General features: G+C 39.6%; 1 protein-coding gene across 1 annotated transcript in view; it reads left to right on the top strand.

The window, feature by feature from the left end:
* Positions 1-1,560: 1,560 nt before the first annotated feature.
* The window catches only part of LOC135470609 (uncharacterized), a 23,883-nt gene continuing 2,109 nt past the window's right edge, over positions 1,561-23,334 (top strand). The window contains exons 1-16 of the mRNA XM_064749646.1: positions 1,561-1,917; positions 8,245-10,200; positions 11,133-11,305; positions 12,121-12,320; positions 13,545-13,862; positions 14,622-14,702; positions 15,077-15,988; positions 16,427-16,487; positions 16,836-17,077; positions 17,444-17,513; positions 18,777-19,042; positions 19,403-19,469; positions 20,730-21,004; positions 21,554-21,611; positions 22,175-22,479; positions 22,897-22,945. Of these exons, the coding sequence (XP_064605716.1) occupies positions 11,178-11,305; positions 12,121-12,320; positions 13,545-13,862; positions 14,622-14,702; positions 15,077-15,988; positions 16,427-16,487; positions 16,836-17,077; positions 17,444-17,513; positions 18,777-19,042; positions 19,403-19,469; positions 20,730-21,004; positions 21,554-21,611; positions 22,175-22,479; positions 22,897-22,945 (3,032 nt within the window). The 5' untranslated portion in view covers positions 1,561-1,917; positions 8,245-10,200; positions 11,133-11,177. The remainder of the gene's footprint in view (positions 1,918-8,244; positions 10,201-11,132; positions 11,306-12,120; positions 12,321-13,544; positions 13,863-14,621; positions 14,703-15,076; positions 15,989-16,426; positions 16,488-16,835; positions 17,078-17,443; positions 17,514-18,776; positions 19,043-19,402; positions 19,470-20,729; positions 21,005-21,553; positions 21,612-22,174; positions 22,480-22,896; positions 22,946-23,334) is intronic.

Here is a 23,334-nt window from a genome sequence, read left to right as displayed (position 1 = left end):
ATAAAAGCAGTATGACAATAAATAAATAAATTTTAAGAAAATAAAAAAAACGGATACCTAAGGCAGTTCAAGGGGTTTATCGGTTTTGAACGAACTTAATTAGACAGGAAATGATGCAGGAAAGCAAAATAGCCATTTATTGACGGCGTCAATTGTTATGGTGAGAGGAAACCGTACAAAACCCGGAGGAACACCCACAACCAACCGCAGGTTGCTGACAGATATTCCTGTGTAAGGCCGGATAGGAAGCCAGCATGAGCCGGACTTGAATTCATAGCTACGCATTGGTGAGAGGCTCCTGGGCCATTGCGACAGAGACCTCCAAATATGTCTTTGTTAGGAAGGAATTGTACTTGATTGACTTGGTTTTAAAGTTTCCGGTGTATGTCGACATATTTTCCTTAAAATAGCTTAATATAACCGGATACAGTATTATCTTTGAACGCCCGTGTTTCTGAATAGACCTCAGTCCCTTCCAGTATTTACTCATCGTCTGGTATAACCCTATCGCCCCACCCCTGGTCAACCCGGCCTGTATTACGGCATATAGAGTAGGTAGCTCATGCTCAACAATCCCTCGTCCCGCCACCCACCAACCCTCCCCTCTGCAAGTGTTTTAATACAAGCTTTACGTACGATTGTCACTATATACAGATACTGCCACACGAAAACTCCGCTTTGCCCAATACCTCGACCTTATGTTGACATAGTTCTATCTTCTCATGCCTTGATCACTTAGCACACTTGGTATGCCAAACAATGTGGGTCATCGCTCTTTCAGTTATACTACTGAATAGAGAGGACATTGTCATAACCTATAACAACAAATACCAGAGGAGATACGTTTAAATGATATAAATCATAAATTATTTATTTATTTATTATTTATTTTTCGTAGTACTCAAGAATACTCCAGCATTATGCTGGAAAGAAACCCACGACCATCTCTAGATTGCTAGAAGCCAGGCGTTTACATTTACATACACGCACATTTATGAAATACATTTTCTTTTCATTTTTTTTTCTTACAACCATTTTACGCTAACACTGAGAGTTTTATCACTACAAGTGTTTAAATGACATCACCTTATAATAGAAATTTAACATGTTTATGTATGTTCATTTAACACAGACTTAGACGGTAAGTAGACATTTCCTCTTTAACTGTCTAGTTAATTTTGTCCATGATTTCCAAAAACTGGCCGTGTAGCTTAATATACCAACATTGATGTGTTGCAAATCACAACATTATTATTTTAGTGTTGAGTTGTTACTTGCTTCGATTTTTTTTTCTTTATTTTTTTTTTTCAAAAAGATTCACCTTCCATTAAGGAACACAGGTCCATTCATAAGGATGGTTCAACATACAATACCTTGTACAGTGGGTTTGCAGTGTTGATTCGGAGACAAGGAGCGACCATATTTCATATAAGTGGTGCACCTTGTCAGGATTTAGAAGGGCGGGGTGAAACATTAAATAGGGTCAGGCGTTTTATCAGGATGTCGTACGTGTGTGTGTCGACATAGTTTACCTGTCAACATGGTGCCGGTACCCTACCTCACCACCAACCAAGAATTCGGCGCGTAGTGTTCTGTAGATCGAATGGTATTTGGCTATACGATCGGGTGGGGCTGGTTTACATGCTGATAAATATCAAGATACCAGCACTTACAGGCGGACTTCAATTCATTTGATAGGTAACGGGCCTTTGCGAAAGTATATATACCGTTGTTAACGCACGCGCGTCCTACATCAAATTTACAGTAACTCAGCCACGTGCTCCTGAACTTGGCAATCATGGTGCACTTGTAAGAAACGGTGCTTTATTCCAGAATCGCCAAAGCACATCGTTATTAGCCTACTTCAGCGAGATGGAGTTGCCCATGTTAATTGGATTACTACTGGTTTGGTATCAGGTGAGTTGTATTACAAATTCCGTGTTCTGTATGTTGTTAATATGTTAACTGTTATTTTCATTTTTATCAAACATCACACGTTTATAGTATAAACTGGAACAACAACAACAAATCACAACAGCTACTGTGTAGCTTATATTGACACACATATGAATTGGCTACTAGAAGAATACACTGGCAATGAAATCAAATCATGTGGTAAAGTGGTGTTAACGTATAGTGCGTCTTTTTATTATCATTATCATACAGATGTTTTAGGAGATAACATATTTGACCTTAGTTTTCGTGCACATGAAAGCCGACCTTGTATGGCCATGGCTATACTACTGATAATCACCATGTATATATGGAGACGTCCAGCGGCGATCAGCCTGAAAACTGATTTTACAAAAAGCATAATTGCTAGGTGCAAAACGAAGTAGGTCATCCGGACGACTACTTCATGTACGACCTCTGTTTTAACATTTATGAATGAGTGATTGATGGTTATAACTTAACGCCCCTCGGCAACATTTTAGTACTATAACTTGGCGAAAACATGCAGAAATTTTAATAGGTAAATGATTCCCAGGCACTGTTCATGTGTATAGCTAATTCACCGAGCCTATAGAACAGACATCTGATGTGATTATATTAGCGATAGTGGTTATAATAATCAGAAATCGAACAGATCGATACCAGCTTTCCTCGCGCTTGTTTTGTCAGTCGGCAAACCACTTCATGTTTTGATTAGTGTGATAATCGCCAAAGACATGGTTTTTGCATTACATTTCGACATGCGCCTATTCGCTCCACATCTTATCCATTTGTTGATAACTGTGAATGAAGCGTGCATAGATCAGCTCTTTAGCATACATGGGAAACTAGCTGTGCAGGTAGACACCTTTTTTGTTAATTTCTTATACAAGCTTCACCTGAATGACGGTCGCCGGGTTTATAGGCGAAGAGTACCTGACTGGCATTAAGTAATCCACCGACCCACAAACCTTACTGCATTATTACAGCTAGGGTTTAGTGCCGTTTTCACATAAATATGTACATTTGTACGAATGTGGCTATAGGTTAACGGGTGAAAGGAAACGAGCGAAACCAGGAAAGAGTCATCACCATCGGCCAAACCTCCTGACGTAAAGACTCAGCGATGTAAACAATCTCAACACGGGGCTTAACTGCAGCCCAATTGACCCGGTCGGAAATAGTGATAGGGTCTTTACAAATGAGACAGCCAGATTTGCGCTCTGTTCTCCACACAACGTTCAGCCGTAAGTGGGAAGGCCTCCCCAACAACCTGCGGATGATCGTGGGTTACCCCCGGGCTCTGTCCGGTTTCCTCCCACCATAATGCTGGCCGCCGTCGTATAAGTGAAATATTCTCGAGTACGGCATAAAACACCAATCAAATAAATAAATAAATAAACAAGCCCACACAATGCGTCTCTACTCTCCCTTTACATCCATGCCACCACTAGACAAGCTTGCCCACTGGAGCCTGTTCAACACATGTATAGGCAAGTTTAGACTTGATGTGCACTGATGACCTGCAATCAGTATTCATTGATAAAATTGCTTCAGTTGTCCGTTAGGATCATGTTATATGGCGTTATCAAAAAGATTTCATCGGTAGCATTGATGTATGTAAGGAGTATGTTGTGAACGGCCCACAGACATGGGCATGGTACACACTGAATAACACGCTGGCTTTTTTAACTATGATGCAATAACGTGTTTAACAGGCTATGATTTAGTGGTTACAGGGGCATGCCATTCAATCCATTGAGTACACGAAATAAAAATTCAAACAGGAAAATTTTTTGCTTTCACTGTTGTTTGTTATTTATTTATTTGATTGGTGTTTTACGCCATACTCATGAATATTTAACTTATACTACGGCGGCCAGCATTATGGTGGGAGGAAACTCAGGACCATCCGTAGGTTGCTGGAAGACTGTGAAGCCGTTGTGACAATAAGCGGTAGACGGCGCTCGCACGTGGTCGTTGGTGTAGTATAACGCTCGTTGACCATGCGCATACCACGTGGATACCAGCTTATCAAACGTCGGTGGTTTTTCCCGTGTCTTCCAGTTTAGTTCCTTCACCCATAAAGGGACTGCTATCATAAAAATGGAAAATTCTTGAGCCTGACATTAAGCAACATTGAAATAAATAGCGTCTTTAGATAAAGCCAGCAAAGCTACCGTTATCAGCCATGAAGCTTGTCACCAGGTAAAATCATTCTTGATCAAATCGTACGGAGACCTGTTTGCATAGCGGTAATTTTTCGCCGATCTCCGGTCTCAAGTCACGTTCCTCGTTGTGTTTTCATTAGACTTGAAAGGAGCCTTGATCTCAGCAATTAGATTTCAACCAATCAAAATAAAGCTGTAAATACTGTCATTTGTCCCTCTGTCTAAAAATAAGCACGGTACGGTTCCTAACTGAGGCGATTAATTTAAAAGCCTTAAATGTTCACCAACATATTAATACTGGTTATTGGCAATCTCCGCAGCCCACCCCGCACCATCTCAGCTCATAAGCCACAATAAAAGTTCAAAGCTATTATGCTTTGCCGTCACAGCACAAATGGGCTTTATCACTACGTGTGAAAAATCGTATCAGGTGATATAAAATGTCTGTGAGTGGTTATAACCAACTTTCCGAGGTAATCGGTGTGCGATTTACTTATATATCCCCTGGCTATTTAACGCCATAGTCAAGGATTTTCACTCCCACCATGTCGGCCAGTTTTATGGGTGGAGGAAAGGGTGCCCCGGAGGAGGTCACCGACATTTGGAGAGTTATCGACAAACTCTCCATCTGTGAGCTATGCTATATAGGTGAGAGGTAAATGGTCTCCATTGAATTTCATGTAACACCACACAAGAGAACACAATCGACTGCTTACACAAACCAAGGCCTGGAGATGGAAGAATGGTGATCTTGAAAATTCCTTGTCCCAGAATGGGATTCAACCCATGAAAATGTAATACGACGAAAAATGACCAAGGATCAAATTGTGAAGTGTGAAATGGACTAACCTCTGTGCTGCTTCTAGGTTCTTGCTGAAGTTTACCTTCCTTTTAATGTAAATTTCCAGAGACTACGTGATGACTGTACAATACTATACATGTAGACATTGTGTATTACCATGAGTGCTGGGATAGTTGAGTATCGCGTGGATTAGTTGGTGTGAAAATCAAAAAGAGTATACCCTGTGAAGCCAAAAGCTATTGTGAGCGAAAATTAGTTACCATCGGATAAATAGCCAGAAACAATAATGATAATTATGCCTTGTTTGAATGTTGTGTACTTAGATCAGCAGGAAATTACCCTGAAGGAGAAAAAAAACCGTACATAGGATTGCGTTTTCTGAAACTCTACTTTTACCTTGAGTTCATACCAAAACATAATTGATATGGGCTAAAGCCATTCAGGCATGAATTTCTATTGAAAATGTTTGAATGAATAAGTGATAACACCTTAACGCTAAGAAAGTGTTTGGATTATCCTTTATTACTGCTAATCTTCGAGGTGTTGCCACGAGCACTTCGACATGAGAATGAAAATCACAGATATTATGGCCACGTCTGCAGCTACATGTATCTGTTGTTTATAGCTAGGTGCCATCAGCCATGAGGCCATATTGCTTTTTGTCCAAAACCCATTATTAACTTTAGACCGCCTTCATGAAGTGTAAATGTCGTATGCAATGCCCAGAACCATGAATATCTGTATTAAGTAAGTATTGCAATCGCTGTCCACAAAAGTTAACAATGATTTATACTACACAGTCGATTATAGTGAGTGCTGGGGTTTAATGTCGAACAATGTTTCAGTCATGTCACGACGAAGGAGTCCTTTGAGTGCATCTAATGTGCCTCCTTGTTGTAGAACGGATTTCCACCGCTCTTCATCTAGTCAGCCGGGTATAGAGTTCCCACACTACTCATTACTTGTTGACCACATGTCTTGACTCATAAAAAAATGACTTGAAATAACAGAAAAATACCACGAACAACCCAAAACATACGCTTATGAGTCCTGGCATCCCTACCCTGGACAGATATGTTTAAGTTACCATTCATAGGTGTAGCATTTTGGTCTTTGTTTTTTGGATTATTCTCAGAGTTTTATGATTTCGAAACATGATAACGCAGAGTGCCAAAAATAGGAATCTTCACAGGATCAATCTGCTTTCATTCAAAGTACTATAACTAATTAAATACGCTATCATTTTAACGATGTTAAACAATGAAAACCTCAAAATGCCTGGATACAATTTGCAACAAACGTTTTTCCGTCATGACACAAATTCACAAGTAGACTTTCATCTCTGCTTCTTGTCTTTTTTCTCTTTTTTGAGACAGAGATAGCTTTTGTCAGCATATGATTCTGTCTAAGAATATTATATTTAATATTCGTTCTTGCCAAACGCATTCAGTCCCAGCCTGTTTTTTTTTTTACATTCCTGTCCACACCTTTCCACGTTCTAATGACATCGATGGTAATAAGGGAGCAACGTTGCTTGTATCAACAACTACTTAGATATAATCTTCCATGAAATTCGTCGACTAGCCTTCCACCAATGTGGCTTACGCTTTAAGCTTGCCACACTCAAATAATTAATCTATTAAACTTAACAGAAAGTATGTTGTGTGAGTGAAGCTAGAATGTATTTAATTATTACAACACAATATTCTGTCAGATTCAACATAACATCCTGTTAGTGTAGTGCAATCTTTATGTTGAATTAAATAGAATATGTGCGTCATATTTAGGAGAATTAATCTGCTGCAATAACAGAATACATTCTAGCATCACTGAGATAACAGACTTTCTGTTAAAATGAACAGATTAATTTTTTGAGTGCATACGAGTGAAATGTGTCAAATGTGTCAAATGTCACATATGGAAAGTTCGTTAAGTTACTTGCCAGAGGTTAGTGGTTTACTCCGAACACTTCCATTTATTCATAAAGGTAAAACACTCTTGAGACGACATTAAACTCAACCCAGCAGAGCCATGAAGACAGAAACCTTTACATCTTGCTTCACTGCATCTCCTGTGTATGATTCATCGCAACAAACTTCCTATTTATTTAAACGTTGCGCAATCCTGCTCTAATTGTTTGCGCAAGATTTAACATGGCTTGCTGGAAATTTTTGCAGTGGTCGTATCACGACAACGTTTCCTTGTAGGTAGCCATTCCCTAAAGTACTGTGTCACTGCATTATGGACTTCCTGAGCTGACTTAACACCGGGACACCTTTGGTCAAACCTGAGTCGCGTCATACTAAAGACTTTAAACATGTTACTTGTTGTTGCCTCGCTTTGTGCTTAGTTCTTAGAAGTTAGAGCATGGAAATTAGGATTGGTTGTCCCGGTGTCAGTCATTGTGATTGGGTAGGGTGTCATGTCTGGTGTCTTCGCCATTATACTTCAGTGGAGGAAGCACTTTGGCGGAACGGAGACGCCTTGCCATAAGGAGACACCGTATATGTACACAGACCTAATGACTGTACGACGTCAAAATATACATGCATACATACATACGCACGTATGTTCTTTTAACGAGAGCAGTTTTGAACCTTGTATCAAAATTCAAGCTAAATTGGCTAAGATCTGCTCTCAGGATTACTATAATCTGCTTTAAACTAAAATCAGCCTGTGGTGTTGTTCCAAAACTTCAGTTTTTGCCATAAATGTCTGAGGCAACTCTTAATTTTGAAATAACAACTCTCAAGGTCGCCAGATCGCATAATTAACAGTGACTTGGTGGGAGTGGACTTAACATTTATTTTTTTTTTTGATTGGTGTTTTACGCCTCAAGAATATTTCACTTATACGACGGCGGCCAGCATTATGGTGGGTGGAAACCGGGCACAGCCAGGGGGAAACCCACGACCATCCGCAGGTTGCTGAAAGACCTTCTCACGTACGGCCGGAGAGGAAGCCAGCATGAACTGGGCTTGAACTCACAGCGACAGCATTGGTGAGAGACTCCTGGGTCATTGCGGTGCGCTAGCGCGCTAACCAACTGAGGCACGGAGGACCCAGGTGGACTTTACAACTGCATGCGACATGAAATATGCATTTACATAATAATCCAGTAGGCCGAGTATTGGACATACTAGTTTAGTCAATTGATTCGCGCATTGATTTATTGGTAAACCATATGCCTTAACGATGCATGACTTGGCAATTCTTGATCATCACTTTCGTATATAGCTAGGCTTCATGTCTGCTCTTGTATTTAATGTCTAGCTTCGAAAATAAGACGTTTTTGTAATTAATTGTTATTTTCTGGTATGTTAACTATCTTATCTTCAGATATTCCGTGTAGAAGGAACAGGAACAATAGAGATGGATTTGATCCGTTTTTCAAATCCGACAAGTAAATTGGACGATGGTCATTGTTGTGATGGATATCCTTCCATCTGCACGGGACAATGCGACCACAGATTCCGGCTCTGTCTAACAGAAAAAAACAGGTAAGCGTATCCAGAATTCAGTGTGGTGAATCAATGCAAACATCTGTACCCAGTAGCTCATTTCTTTTGATTAACACGAAGCACTGACTCATTTACTCATTTCTTTTGTTGTGTAAATCTTTACATATCCAACAAATCTGTTCACATTTTTTTCGGGACCGGTAGATCCAGGATCAATCCTTGATCGAGTCACACCTAAGACTTTAAAAGAGGAAGTTGTAACTTCCTCTCTTGGCGTTCAGCATGAAGGGGATAGTGCAACGACTGGTTGACCCGTATCAGTATAATGGCTCGGGCGGGGCGGCTTACTTGCCTTCGGTAAGTCGTCTCAGTGAAGCAGCACTAAATAAAAGAGCATTGGAAATCCGTCCTGCAACAAGGAGGCACATTACACGTACATGCAACCTAAGGATTCCTTCGTCGTCATATGACTGAAAAATTGTTGAGTACGACGTTAAACCCCAAGCACTCACTCACTCACATTTTCCTAACGTGTAAATGTATTTTTGTTCAATAATACACATGCATACAAATAGGTTTAACAGGCTAAGACATTATTTATGGGCATTTCTAAGCCATATTTAATGGTGGTAAATTTTAGTATGATAGAAATCGGCAGTTTTCCTTCACATTTAATGGCGATAAATATTAATGTGATATAAATTGACAGCTTTAGATCATATATAGCGGTGAAAATGTGACTATGAGACTCTGCCATAGTATCCAGCTCTAGGACTCATTCCACTGGTGTAGCCACTGTGAAACCACCTTGCTTATGCAAGCAGATAAACTTGACAACCGCGATTTCTAGACATTGCCATCTTATGTCAATAGGGGGCGTGAGTTGTTGAAGGGGAATATTGGCTGGCTTATTTGCAAGACAACGCCCAATGTTATATGATAGCGGAACGCCCTTCAAGATGTACACATATACATTACCTTGGGCGTGTAAGATATTAACATAGTGATATTTACTACTCTTTGCTTTCGTATTTTAATACACCATACACTTACATAGTTCTGTTTGCTCGAATATTTTATGACGAAGCAGTCACTGATCCAAACTGTGACCATTTGTCACTAGAGATAGGCTTGGTTTGTTACCTGACCCATATCCATATGTAAACATCTGTTTTTCTGATGTACGACTTAGACGTTATTAAATTGGCCGGTTGAATCAGCGCCACCGCCAGCGAACAATGACTCAGAAGCTTCTCACCAGTTCGGTCGCTGTGAGTTCAAATCCAGCTCGTGTTTCCCCTGGCGTTGCTGAATTCCTCCCACTATAATGCTGGTCGACGTCACATAAATGAAATATTCTTGAGTGCGGCGTAATATACCAATCAAATGAATATTTGATAAGGTTTAATACCATACTCAGTTAGATAAATTTCACTTTTATTACGACGCTCAGGCCCAATTGTGAGGGGGAAAAGCGAGACAAATTCTGGTGAGCCAGGCCAGCCAAAATCTTTCAGAATAAAACTGTTGGAACCGTTCTAGGATCCATTCTTAAACTGCTTAAAGTTATCTCTTTCACAGGACGGGATAGGGCACTTTTCAGTATTCCATTTATATGCCATCATTTGGTTCACAAACTAAAATACATTTTATACATTTCAAAAATGGAACTTTCCTGGGAGATAACTAGCTTGTCAGATAACTATTTCTGCCTTTTGATTGTATTTTCAGCGAGTGTTTCTTAAAACAGAATGTGATCGACGGACCACTGAACTCTGATGTGATAGACAGTTTTCCTGAAAGTCAAGTTTCATTTGAGTTCAACGTTTGGAAGGTTAGAGATTAAACCAATACCACAAAGCACAAGAAATGGATATTCGCAAGCCGAGTTCAAATTGCAGCTTGTCATGCTCATTGACTATAAAATATATATTTTATTTCCACGACCATAGCACTAAAAGACGGTCTATTTTGAGTTAACAACTCCAAACTTCCAGGTTCGCAGATTAATGGATAGTTGCATTAGATCGTTAAAAAGTCTTATATGTGTGGCGGCAAAAGACAGGCAAATAAATTAATAAATAAATCAAGGTACCGCATTGTTAAGGTCCCGGACGTAATCAGTGGCGTAATGTTTATAGTCGGAGCTGTAATGATAAAATGGGAAGTATTGCCTGCCAAACAAAAAGTTGGTCAAAGGGATGGACTCTTTTCCTCCGTACGTCACTGTTCTGTATGGTTACGCCCGACAGTTTGACAGTTTGAACCTAACTTGTATAAACAGTGAAATATTGAGCGATCACGTCCATTGTACATTGTTAGAATTTCCAGTAACCGTTCAGCCGTTACTGTGTATATTTTACACACGTTGTGTAAATGTTTACCTTTTATAGTAAACATTTCACACTTATAAGATGAACTAAGGCACTGTCACGTGCAAAAGTAATATTGCACATTGCATATTTTGAGTAAATATTTCAGTAAAAGTTTACACATGACCTGTAAAACTTTGTCAAGATAAATCTTACAAAAGTAAACGTATACTTACTGAATCTGATGCACCCCACTGCACCTTCTTCAGTAAAGGTTTACGGGAAAATTTAACAATGTATATAACATTTTAGAGTGGGAATACAAGTCACGTGGTTATTAAAACTGACATTTAAACTATGTTTCATCTCAGAAATTTGCTTGATAAATGGTATACCGCACATTAATTTAAAGGAAAGAAATATGGCAATATTAAAGATTATGTCATTGCTTCAGAGCACGTTCGAGATTCGAGTTAACGTCACTGACATCGACTCAGGAATGGAGCAAAACGTCGACACCTACGTCCTCAACCTAACAAACGTTGACGTCGCCTATAACCGTAGCGTCGCTCTGTTGCAAGCTCCACTTCGTCAAATCTCAGGACGCAGATCTTTGAACGCTACTTTGTAAGTATATTTCACTTTCTCATACTTATTTTCCCTCGAAATTCTAAAATGGGCTGATCCACAAATTTAGATGTGTTCTTTATAAAATTGTATCGTTTGAAGCTAGTGGTTCTTTTTACATGTAAATTCATAGCGCTGTGGTCCTTCTGTCTTGCTTGTATGTATTGGTGTAGCCACCTTGCCTCTCACCTACGAACACTGTGTGGCAGTGAAATCTTGTGTAACATCATGGAATAACGGAAACCGTCAAGTGTTTACCAGTCCGTGCTTATGCCACTGTGCTAAGGACGTACACAGTGCCACAGCTTAAACGTCATCGTGAACAGTTAGAAATAGAATCTTACAAACGTAATAGTGTCACGTGACGGTTATTCGTGATTAGAATGGCAGTTGTCACATTGTCGAAGATGGTTTGCTTTAACTCGAATATAGTTTATGATTTTCACAACACTTTATTTTGTTGGACGCAGAAAGGTATTTTAACTGTGTCGAGCAGCCCTATTGCACGTTGTTGTTGCACTTCTTCTTCAAGTTCATGTCTTTGATCGTGCAGGGTGAAGGTTGCACATTTTAATCTGTGCATGCGTCCCAGCGTGTGACCACAAATCGCTTAATTGTTCAGTTCTTGAATAACAAATGTGTGTGTCGCCTGGTATTTTCAGCTCTAGGAAATGGAACGTAGAAAAGGTACGAAAATATGATCTACGTCCATAAAGCACCACATTTCCAGGGGAGCTAGCTATTGAAAGTAGGGACTCTTTCTCTAAAGGCGACCTTCTTAACACCTGTTATGCTGCTGTATGTCCATTTTTCAGGCTAGAACTGAGGGTGACTGCGTTCTGTGATGTTAATTACTACGGTGCGAACTGCTCGGTGTTCTGTTTGGGAGAGGATAGCTGCAGAGGTCACTACACATGTGGCTCTGACGGTCACAAATCTTGTCTCCCCGGATGGAAAGGTGATGACTGCAACTCGGCGATACCCGGGGGAGTGGCGGACTGCGGTTACGGCAAAAGTAAGTCCCAAACCTTTACGTCATCAGGCAAAGCGTGTTCATTTAATAGTAACTTGTGATGTGCCCGTTGGAAATGAATGATATCTGCCACGCGATGTAAATACAGAATACCTCTGCTTCGTATCGTATCCCTTCCGCAGTCAAGAAAAGTATTCTGGTGGAAGAGAAAGGTTTATGACGTCGTCATTGGCCAGTTTGCATGCGCATTGTACAATATTCAAGATGCTTGTTTGAGACTTCGCCAACAGGCCACAGACCCTCATTAATTTTCCATAAGCGACAATGTTTACGTTTATCGCTGTAGCTCAGTCCCAAACATTCCGTGGCCAGTAGACTTTGGTGCATTCCTGGCCCAGTATGTGAGAAAGAAGCCATAAAAATCTTTACATAGATTGACCGTCAAAATCTGGGCCTTCTCAGTCCCAAACATTCCGTGGCCAGTAGACTTTGGTGCATACCTGGCCCAGTATGTGAGAAAGAAGCCATAAAAATCTTTACATAGATTGACCGTCAAAATCTGGGCCTTCCTATGCCGCCAGCTGGGAAGGGTGCCTAGCAACGCCAAGGGGACGTCACTCGCGGCCTCATCACCACCTGTCTCCTTGTAGTCTCTCGCCCAGAATTTCAAACTTTCATCATTAAAACATACCTGCCCAAAGTTTAGACAATTTCCATCATTTTGATATCAACCATGCACCTGTACACTAAAAATGATAGGCTGATTCTAACACAGCCGGCAAGTGCGAAGCGGTTAGGGTTACTTGCTGTGGAGAAAATCGACGGGCAGGCATACACGTGCTAGCGCAGCACAGAAATTGAGCATTTCACCAATGCGATCGTTGTGAGTTCGACTTTAGCTCATAAAAAAGAATATAAAAGTATCGATTGGTTAGCCTGCATGACAGGTACGCTCTCAGAGTCAAGTTGGCCTTTCAATCAGAATTCGAGAATAGAGAGAATTCAGCTTAGTTGTGAGAAAACATGGAAGGTCAGCGCTTGCCTGTACAGCATGGCAGGTCAACACCTGCTTGTCCCTGTGTACCAGAAGTACCTGTGTCCCCCCTCCTCCCAAAACACCCAATCCCCAAACACCCCATCTCCCCCATATAAACAAGAAATAAATTTAAAACACGGTAGCTGTATATCAGATACCTGGTCCTCTGTACTAAGGCTTATTAAGGGCAGTTACCTCATGTACTAACGGTGTAATCTTTGTATTCACAGGTCAGTATCCTGGTAGATGGTCCGGATCTCTAAGCTGCAATACTCTGAACGAGAGCGTTGAAATTTCGATAAAGTCCGTGAGCAACACGTCTTCGGTCTCTGGCACAGTTAAACTCGAAGACGGCGCGTATGATGTAGTAGGAACGTGGTTAGGATCATCGTTATTACTGCTCCCTGCGTCAGGTCCATGGGTAACACAAAGCCCTCGGGATATATCGAAGATGTCGTTCAACATAAACCACGTAGGAACCTCTTTCACTGGTCAGGTGTTTGAAACACCTCAACCATGTGGACACATCAGTTTAACCCAGACTTCAGGTTTGTGGCTTCGTGAAACGTTTACAGTAAAAACCACACTAAGTGCTAAGCATCCCCAGCGGCATGCCCTTGGCTCACTCACCACACACCCTATACACAAAAAGTTAAAACCTCCTTAAAATAATTAATATTTGGTGCTAGAAATTTTGGAACGTTTGTCGGGATTTATCAGTGACGCAAAATTCGAACCTTCATAACCCAGAAATAAGGTACAACGTCGTGTTTTAAATTTTGACTTAAGTCTGATTAGCCTTCTGGTTGGATTGACTGCAACCGTTACTCAGGGATTTGTCAGATAAAACTACATGGCAGTGGTTTATTCGGCGAACTCTGATGGTATCCACCAGCATCCTCTATCAGAGTAGGGCGTGTTGCATTTCAAATTAAATCTTTACCATATCGTATTAAATTTTCAACTTCACCTGGCATTGTATATGTTTTCTTCATTATTGCGTTTAACAGTTATTGTTTGGAAGAATAAATAAATGAATAAAATTAGAATTTAAAAATTTGAGATGAGTGAAAGTGATTAATAGCCATGATTAAAGCAAACCATAACCCCTTATTACTTGAATCAGAGATTGGATGTATTAATACAACTTGAGAACATATCTGAACTTACCATCACCAATTGTACATTTCAGCACAGTGTCCGGTACGGATAATATTGCTGTAAGATGTAGCTTTGCAACCCTCCCATTGAACGTCCCATTGTCTTTAACCTATGATCTGTTTCACTTTCACTTTCTTCCATCACAGTTGGCATTTCCCGGTGTCAGAATGGAGCCACGTGCATCCGAGATGACGCCAGCGGGGCAAATATCTGCTGTTGTGCACCAGGTAATGGACGAATTTCTATTCTTGAGACCATGTATCTTGTACATATTTTTAAAATGAATAATTCAAACTTTGCGTAAGACATTGTTGTGCATGTTTTATACGTCTTACCACCATTACTTTAATGCTGTGTTTTTTAGACTTCAGTAGGCATACCCACGCATTGCCTGATGTATCAGAAGAGATTTTTGTCTCTATTGATTATTGCCGCACAATTATTAATTACCTTGTGATTTAGTGTTGAAAGGACAAAAAAGCTATCCATTGTTAATTTATATGTAATATTTATTACTGGTATGTAAATATCTGCATCTTCTGCCTAATTTACCTTTATTTCTGTCTACTATTTCTCGCTAACTTTAACACACACGTTACAGGATTCAAGGGAGATAAATGCGAAATAAGGATTGCGGTCCCAACGACACGCTCAACCACTACAACGCTTTCAGAGACGTCTTCACGAAGAGTATCATCTACATCCATGGTAACATCTACAGAGGCATATACCAATCCCACGAATCAGACAACAGTCTTCACAACCCTCCCTGAGAGTAGTACCATGGAGGCATTCTCAAGTACTGAACCTGCTACGTCGCCAGTTTCAACACCTTCAACTACAGGTAGTACGGTTTTCTTGAACGCTACTATTGAGGCTGAGAACACAACGTTTGAGTCCCAGCAAACGACAGCTCCAGTGTCTGAATCATCCACGATACAAACCACGCAACCAGTCCAGTCCACAACCACATCAGAAATGTTGTCAACCGTTAATGACTTACAATCGTCTACAGAGGCAGAGTCACACACAACGACCAATCAAATGCCGCTGTCATCAACAACCGCTATACGAGAAACGACGACAAGCAACCAAAATCCAAAGACGACAACTAATCCAATGCCAGAGGCCACATCTACTGGGATGCCAGAAGAGACGACAAGTGAAGAACTAGAGACTACATCGAATGCTCTGTCAGAGGCAACAACTACTTTTCTGCAAGAAACAACAACAGAAGAACTAACTAAATCGTCTACTATCGAACAGGAAACGTCCACCACAGAAAACCCGCTTACATCAACCGAAGCTGAGACTCCAGCATCAACTACTGCTGGACGTCTGACGACACCGCCTGAGACCGCCCCAGTGTCAACGACGCCAACGACGCCAGTGCAGCCGATAGTCCACGATGTCAACATGACCTACAGCATTGTGCTTCCTGGGGTCCAGGACGATGTAAACGAGACAAGTATCACGCACGCCATCGCCGATGCATACGAGGCTATGAACCCCAGTAAGTGAACATTTGGTCAAATGTAACATATTTCCGATTCGTAGATATAAAATGGTGTTCTTCTGACGTGCCTGCTTTAAATATTGGCGTTTTACGCTAGTTTTGAGAATATGTGACCTATACCATAGTGGTTAGATTCAATGATGCCAAAAAAGGGAGTTTATTCGACAATAAATGACCGTGCAGGTATTTGACAAATTCCCTGTTGTATGGCCACAACAGATCTATTTGAAGCTGGAGTCATGACCTTGAACTTGACAAATAGTACAGCCAGGTCCGAAGTGTAGAACTAAATGGATCGAATTCATTCAGTCAAGATCTATTTTTCGCCGATGATAAAAGACGTTAAGATTAGAAGGGGTCGGGTAGAGTTATTCAAGTTTAAGATTATAGAAATACCGTGATCTGGATATCATTGTGGCACTTCGTTTCTTGCAGATTTGACCAGATCGGACATTAACATGACCTTCAGTGTAAGAGAGGGGATCGGTGAAGACAGGTTAGTTCGGTGTAAAAAGTAAAACATTGCATGACTACAAATCGTAGCCGTCATAACGCTAGAATATACACTAGAATCTTCCTCAAATTGTCGAAGTTGCTTTTTTTTAAATTATACCTTATCTTCTGGCTTAACTTTTCGTTGTCGACAGAACGACGTAAAACAGCAATTAACTCCAAATTTAGAAAAGTGATACGGAAAATGTGCATCAAAGCCAGCTTGATCCATAATCATGATTCTTATTACTAAATATAAATTCAGACGCACTTGATATTTGTTAATTTTGTTTTTCTTCTTTCCTCTCCATCTGGCCTGGTACGTATTATTATTTTATTTCTCATTACGAAGGGCCTTTGTGGTGGAGTTCACCTACACGTTGAGTATTACCTTCTCAACCGTCTTCTACAAACCCTCCATGGAAATTCTTCGTCGTCACATTTTACAAGTGTACACTCCAGGCCTGTACGAAATGAAGGTTCTGTTTTACCTCCAGAATCACTTCCAGGTTCTTCTTACGGGAACCCCGCCATCCGTCTTCCAGTATTCCTCGATAGAATCCGTCCTGGAGTTCGCATGGAAGAGGAATAGAAGTAAGTTAAAGTGTACAGGAAAAGCTCCTCTTGATTCTGTGAAGTTTGCTCTGTTTGCATTATTTCTTCTTTTATAAATTTAAGAAATATCTGCACCAAGTTTTAAAATAAATCAAACAGTTCTCAAGGACAACCTTGTATTTAAGTTGTTGTATTTAATAGATCATGGAAATACTGTCACCCAATTTGACACCTTGCTCAAATTCAGATTAAGAATCATATACGAAAAAGAATTTCAATATTTCACAAATGCCACTAAGTCTGTAAAAAAAATACTTTTTATCAGCATCTGTCTTTCTTTCAAACATCTCAACTGTACTGTGATATGCTGAATTTCTATTATCATCTTAATTAACTCTGTTGTAGGCTCAGTTTGCAACCCTTGTAATATTACAGTTACCATTCCGACCATCGAAGAAGTCGTTGGTGCTGACGGGTGAGAATGTATTATGTACATATTATCATTGTTGTAAATGTACTAGTGTACATCATTGTTGTAAATGTACTAGTGTACATTGGTTATTTCGTAATAATGTCCGCACTTCTGCCATTTATACTCTGAGTAACTCTTGTGTCCAGATGAAACAAAAAAACTTGTAGTATAACAAACATGGAGAATAACACTTAGACAAAACATCATTCGTGTTAAAACCGAAACTGGCTATATGTGTACATGTATACAAGATACCACAGAGTGGGGGTCGAGTTAGTCGTTTCAGCAACAGACTTTTATTTGGCTGGTGTCAAGCCTAAGACTTCAGTATATGCAAGCAGTCTTTCAGTTGGATGTTTGGCATACAAGCTATGATAAGCAATGTATTGATCAACCAGTAGCGAGTATACTGTGATTGGGTGAGCCCTCTTGTCTGCAAGAGTCACCGTCGTGGCTGTCTGTTGATAAAAGTGGCGTTAAACACAAGCCAAACCAACCAACAAACAGTTATGAGAGAATATCATGATAAGGCCAGTATAAAAAATCACGGATAAACATAAATCAAAGCAATTAATAAATTCATGAGGCGCCTGGGTGATAAGGTCAATAAGGCCATGAAAATGGCATTTAACTCAAATCAAAGCAGGTCACAACATTCATGACAGGCTGTTGCCATGTGAACGAACTAAAAATGAAACGGACGATGTAAATCTCGAAGTAAATACTGAAATCTAAGCGATAGCAAGGAAATCAAACAAACGTACATTACAGAAAACAAACTTGAAAGCAGATTAAAGTTTCCGAATGTAAACACACTTGTTCACGTAGTCAGTAAACGAAAGTAAGACAACAAACAAATAGGAAGACATCGTCATGACAAAAACCAAATTATGTAAATACCAAGTAAACAGATAAATTTGAAAGCAGGTTTCTGGTTGTTAAACTTTGTGGTCCATTGCGTCTGTAAACATAAACTTCGGGTGAGCTGCATTTTCGTTTTCCGGAAACAGCAAGTCAGAATCATTTTGTAAATATTGAAATGGTATGCTGTACGTGCTTAGCAGTAACAACACGGTCAGCGCGGAAATAAGTTTTATGAAACCATAACTTGTTTCTTATTTATTTATTTATTTGATTTGTTTTTAACGTCGTTAAATCAAGAATTTTTCAGTCATACGACCTCGGTCGTGTTGATTGCTGAAGGAATCCGCCATGCCTGTACATTTTTCACTGTTACATCTTTCTAAACTGTTCATTTTATGACAGGATCGCTGTTTCAAAAGTGTATTACTTCATACATTACAACGGCATGGTACAAACGCCCGGGGAGGGCGGATGGTCGGCTGAATTGACAGGTATACAGGAAGTTTTCCAGGAGTACAACCTGACGCTGAGGGTTTATCAAGACAAAGTTCTGCCCAACTACCGACACCACTACATGTACAGCCTAGCTTTTGAGAGCTATGTCTACCAGGAGAGCTTTTTCGAAATTGCATCACAAATTCAACAAACATGGATGAACGAAAGCCTAGGTGTGTCCCAAAACTGAAATAAACATAATAATCTTGTCTCTGCAATAAACCATGCTAAATACTGAAAATATATTGTAACAATTATTTATATTTATATATAAATTAACAATAACGACAAAGGCAGACTAAGAAAAGATTTACCTCAATAACATCGACAATAGCAGGCTGAAGACGAATTGCAGGATTGTCTTATCTAAATATACTTGGATATTTCTACTGGAATTGCAAAGTAATTGCAGAAGTATTGTGACTTTAAACAATTTCATAATAATATGCCATTTATTCATATCTTTTTGCGTTGACAACTGTAAATTATCTGTCACATAAACCAAATGAAAACTGTGTCTTGTTTGTTCTTAGATTTGGCATCCTGTAATTGTTTGAACGTGACTGTAGTTAGAGGAGATCAGTGCATTACAAGCACCGGGTAAGTACTTGATTAGGTAAACGTATGACTGGAAAAATGAATGGTCCGTTTACACCATTGCTTTGAAGTCAACAAGTAAGCCGTCTTTACAACATGATGTAACATTATAACATTTTTTATCTTTACACATTGAGAGAAATCACCAACTAGTTCCTCTTAAACCTTGTTGACACACCAGTATCGAATAGTATAAAAGGCGAACAGCACAGAGAGAAAAACCAGAGCAACGAAGACAGTGTGATAGTTGGCAAATGGTCACACGTATAACCGGTGAAATACGGTCATTTGTCAGTTTATTCCAGATGGGATTTTATTCTGACCATTAATATAAATGCTTGAATTGTAGCAACTTATACGCCCTCTAACGCCATGGCTTAAGCAAAATTTGGTACCGGTAATAAAAATGCAGTTATATGTTGTCATCACATTTGTTCTATAACAACATTGAAATAAAGCTCTCGGGTAAGGTAGGTTCACCAGCTTAACAATGGTATATGCAGAAATGTGCTTCGATTTTCTCCACAACCTTTCATCCGACTGACTTCACCATAGTCGAGCATATTGCTGAGGACCTGAAGAAGTGCAGTGACCAGTGACCCAAATATTCTTGTTGCGTGCGCAAATTATGCATTGATGAAATCACAAATTGGTGATGCACAAGTTGAATAAAATAGGAATTAATACTGCCCAAATTTTATAATTACAGATTTTGATTGAAATATGTGAAGCTCACATTTGACACAACTTTTAAGAGCAAAGTTGATGTTTGTAACATAGCGAGAGGATAATAAAGGGGCCATTAGATATTATCTCCAAACAGTTTTAATCCGTCTTTCAGACTGTCTTCTGTCTAAAGTTTATGTATGATGCCTTATCGGGTAAAACCAGCCCCATCCTCTACGTTCTACTACAATACACAACTCCACGGTTTTGTGTTTGCAACGGAAATAAATCTACGTGCTGGTGCTAGACCATTCACTAATCGGGTTTTGTTACGTGGACATTGGCTTAGCCAAGACTGGCTATTTCGGCATACTGACAGTTTGATTACGCTCCAATGAGTTACCTACATGACCGTATAAGGCGACAATGTAAACTCGTGTATGCTAAATATCTCGCGCTGAAACAGTTGTCAGCGCCGCGGAAAGTCACGTAATTCTCTAAAAATATCTTTCTTTTATGATATTTGTCACATTTTCCTTAAGTAATACGTTTATATACCTTTACAGAAAATACATGTATTCACCATTATTGTTTCAGAAAGCAAGTGACTAAGATTATTTACTTCACAACCATCAGTGGTAAACTCCAATCACCGTTGCTCCACACTGGCCCTACCCACGAGGCATTGGCCACTGGCGTCAAAATCCGTAATCCAAAGACAAAGACGTTGTACGTACTCCTGAAAACGTCGTCATTAACCCTGTACAAATACGAACAGAAGTTAGCGTTCTACGTCAAAGACGTGGTTGACACCAGCGCCATTACGACGTTCGTCCAAAGGCTTCAAGTTGCTTGGCGGACTCAACTTAACGGTACAGTATTCTTGATAGTATTCGCGGTGTTAGGTTTTAGATTGATTGAGTTGTTGTTGTCGTTGTTGTCGCCATACTCAAACATGTTATAAACACTTATACGATAGTGGTCATTTTATCGCTGTAGGAATTCCCGACCTTCGGCGAGTTTTACCTTTCCAGTGTTTAATAAAAAGACCAGTGCGCTATTTACGCTTTCAACATTTTGTCAATGATCACCTGGAGTCGTGATATATCAGTATAAAGAAAAGCTGCGTATAAAGAGACCTATCAAAACTACGTCATTGTCTGCGCCCTTTATGGGATTTCCAATGAAGTAGAAGCAGAATGCATAGGCCATTTTGCATTACCATTCCATAGCATAATGTGATACAAACAGAATAAAACAAATTTGATAATACAAATCATTTTTGAGAACAAAAGTATAAATAATGGAGAACAAAAAGTATAAAGAAGCCAAGAAACATCATTCTAGTGTTTATTGATTTAAATATTCAGTTTTAAATGAATCGCTCAAAGCAAATGTTGTTTACTTTCATCACTGTTTAGTGAACGAGGAAATCAGTGTTGTCGTCCCCAGAGTGACGGGATGCATCGGCAAAACAGAGTAAGTTAACTAGATAACGTTCTATCAGAATTACAACAGATGTAATTCTATAATTAAAATTGTCGCTGTCAATGCTCCGTATTCTTCCGTTGTTCTAGATTCTGTCAGTTTCTGACGGCTTCTCTTTGCATGATTCCGTCCTATTTTCGTATTTTATATACTTTCCCAATTCTTTGATGGTTTGTGTTATACGTCGTTTTCGGAATTGTTATTGTCATTGTTGACCTGGAACGTTCTTATTGGTTGATATACGAATGTCTGTTTCGACGCATAGATTTCACATGTTTATACTATATGTTCTTCCCTCTCTCAATGTTCCATATTCTGTCAGTGGACCACGTGCAAACCTCTGGCAAGCTAGTATGTCGCTAGTGGTTTGTCTGTAGAAAGCTATTAACATGGCTTGTAATGGGTATACTTTGGGGATATAATGATATATGAGGTGCGGTGTGCGATTATGGCCTTTCAAATGAAATGTTCTGCTATCACAAGTAGTATAAATATCACGTTCTTTATAATGTTTCTATTTATGGTAATATGCTGATCTATTTCTGTGATCTTAGCTCGGGATCGCAGTGGGTCGTTGGGCAGGAAGTTTCACGTCTGGACTACTATCTGCTGTACAAAGGGGAGATAATAAATCCACACTGGAACAAACCTGTTCAGCAGACGGAAATCATCAAATACGTCCTGAATGTCACGAGTACCAGTGGACATGTGTACCAAGCTTACACAGTAACGAAAGAAGAAATTTACACCAGGGAACAACACCACGTCATACATCTGAATGGACATGTCGTCATCGAAGAAATGTCTGACGTCACTACGCTGATTAGTAAAACTTGGTCCACGGTGTATCAGTCGGCTGGTAAGATGGACAACTCGCATGCATCATTCATTACCATTTTACCGCGATGGAATTGTTTTGGTCTTTTTGACGAATGAATATCAAGGTTATATGAGGATAAATATTGGGAAATAAAGGAGGTTAAGAAGTTAAATTCATTTTCAGTATTTTTTCCCATTTTTACAAATTTGTAATAAATTAACGGTCGTTTGATTTTTAAAATCCAAAACTATAATGCCGCCACGTCGTGGAAAACGCCTTTTAACTTGTACAGTAATTTAAATGACAGAATGTTTGAAAATGTCGATTGCCATTCGATTGTTTTTGTTTTTTTTCTTGGTATTAATGTGCCCGATTATTCGATGCGTATTAGCACTCTCCTTTTTGTAACCTTGTGGCAAGGACATCTTTACATTTGTTCCGGCGTTTAATTTTCAGTGAGTGTGTCCATCGGATTTGTGGAGGAGTTTTGTGCGACTAGCAACAGGTACGTAATTGTAATGGAAAACACTGACTACTGAGATCCAAGGTTCAAATCCAGATCTAGCTAGCTCGACTGCCGCTTAAAGCTTTTTAGGATGCATGTATCAGGTACTTGTATTCGGTAAAGATCGGTGGTTTACTCCGAACACCGAGCGGATTCCACCTTAATATTTAAATATTTTCTGACTCATTTCCGACGTATACATTGACCAGAATTATATTTTTCAAATTTAGAAACTATAGATTATCAGCGACAAAATTAGATGAATTCGTGTATTTGTTATGATTTATATTCTGTACAGGCCCTTGCACCAAAACAAAATTAAATTCTATCCATGGTTTTGGATTGTTTTCCAGTTTTTCTCTCTGTTTTTACTTTCTTTTACTTGCTAA

This window comes from Liolophura sinensis, chromosome 7 (genome assembly GCF_032854445.1).
Source record: "Liolophura sinensis isolate JHLJ2023 chromosome 7, CUHK_Ljap_v2, whole genome shotgun sequence".
Taxonomy (NCBI): domain Eukaryota; kingdom Metazoa; phylum Mollusca; class Polyplacophora; order Chitonida; family Chitonidae; genus Liolophura; species Liolophura sinensis.
This window is presented reverse-complemented; position numbering and strand designations above follow the sequence as displayed.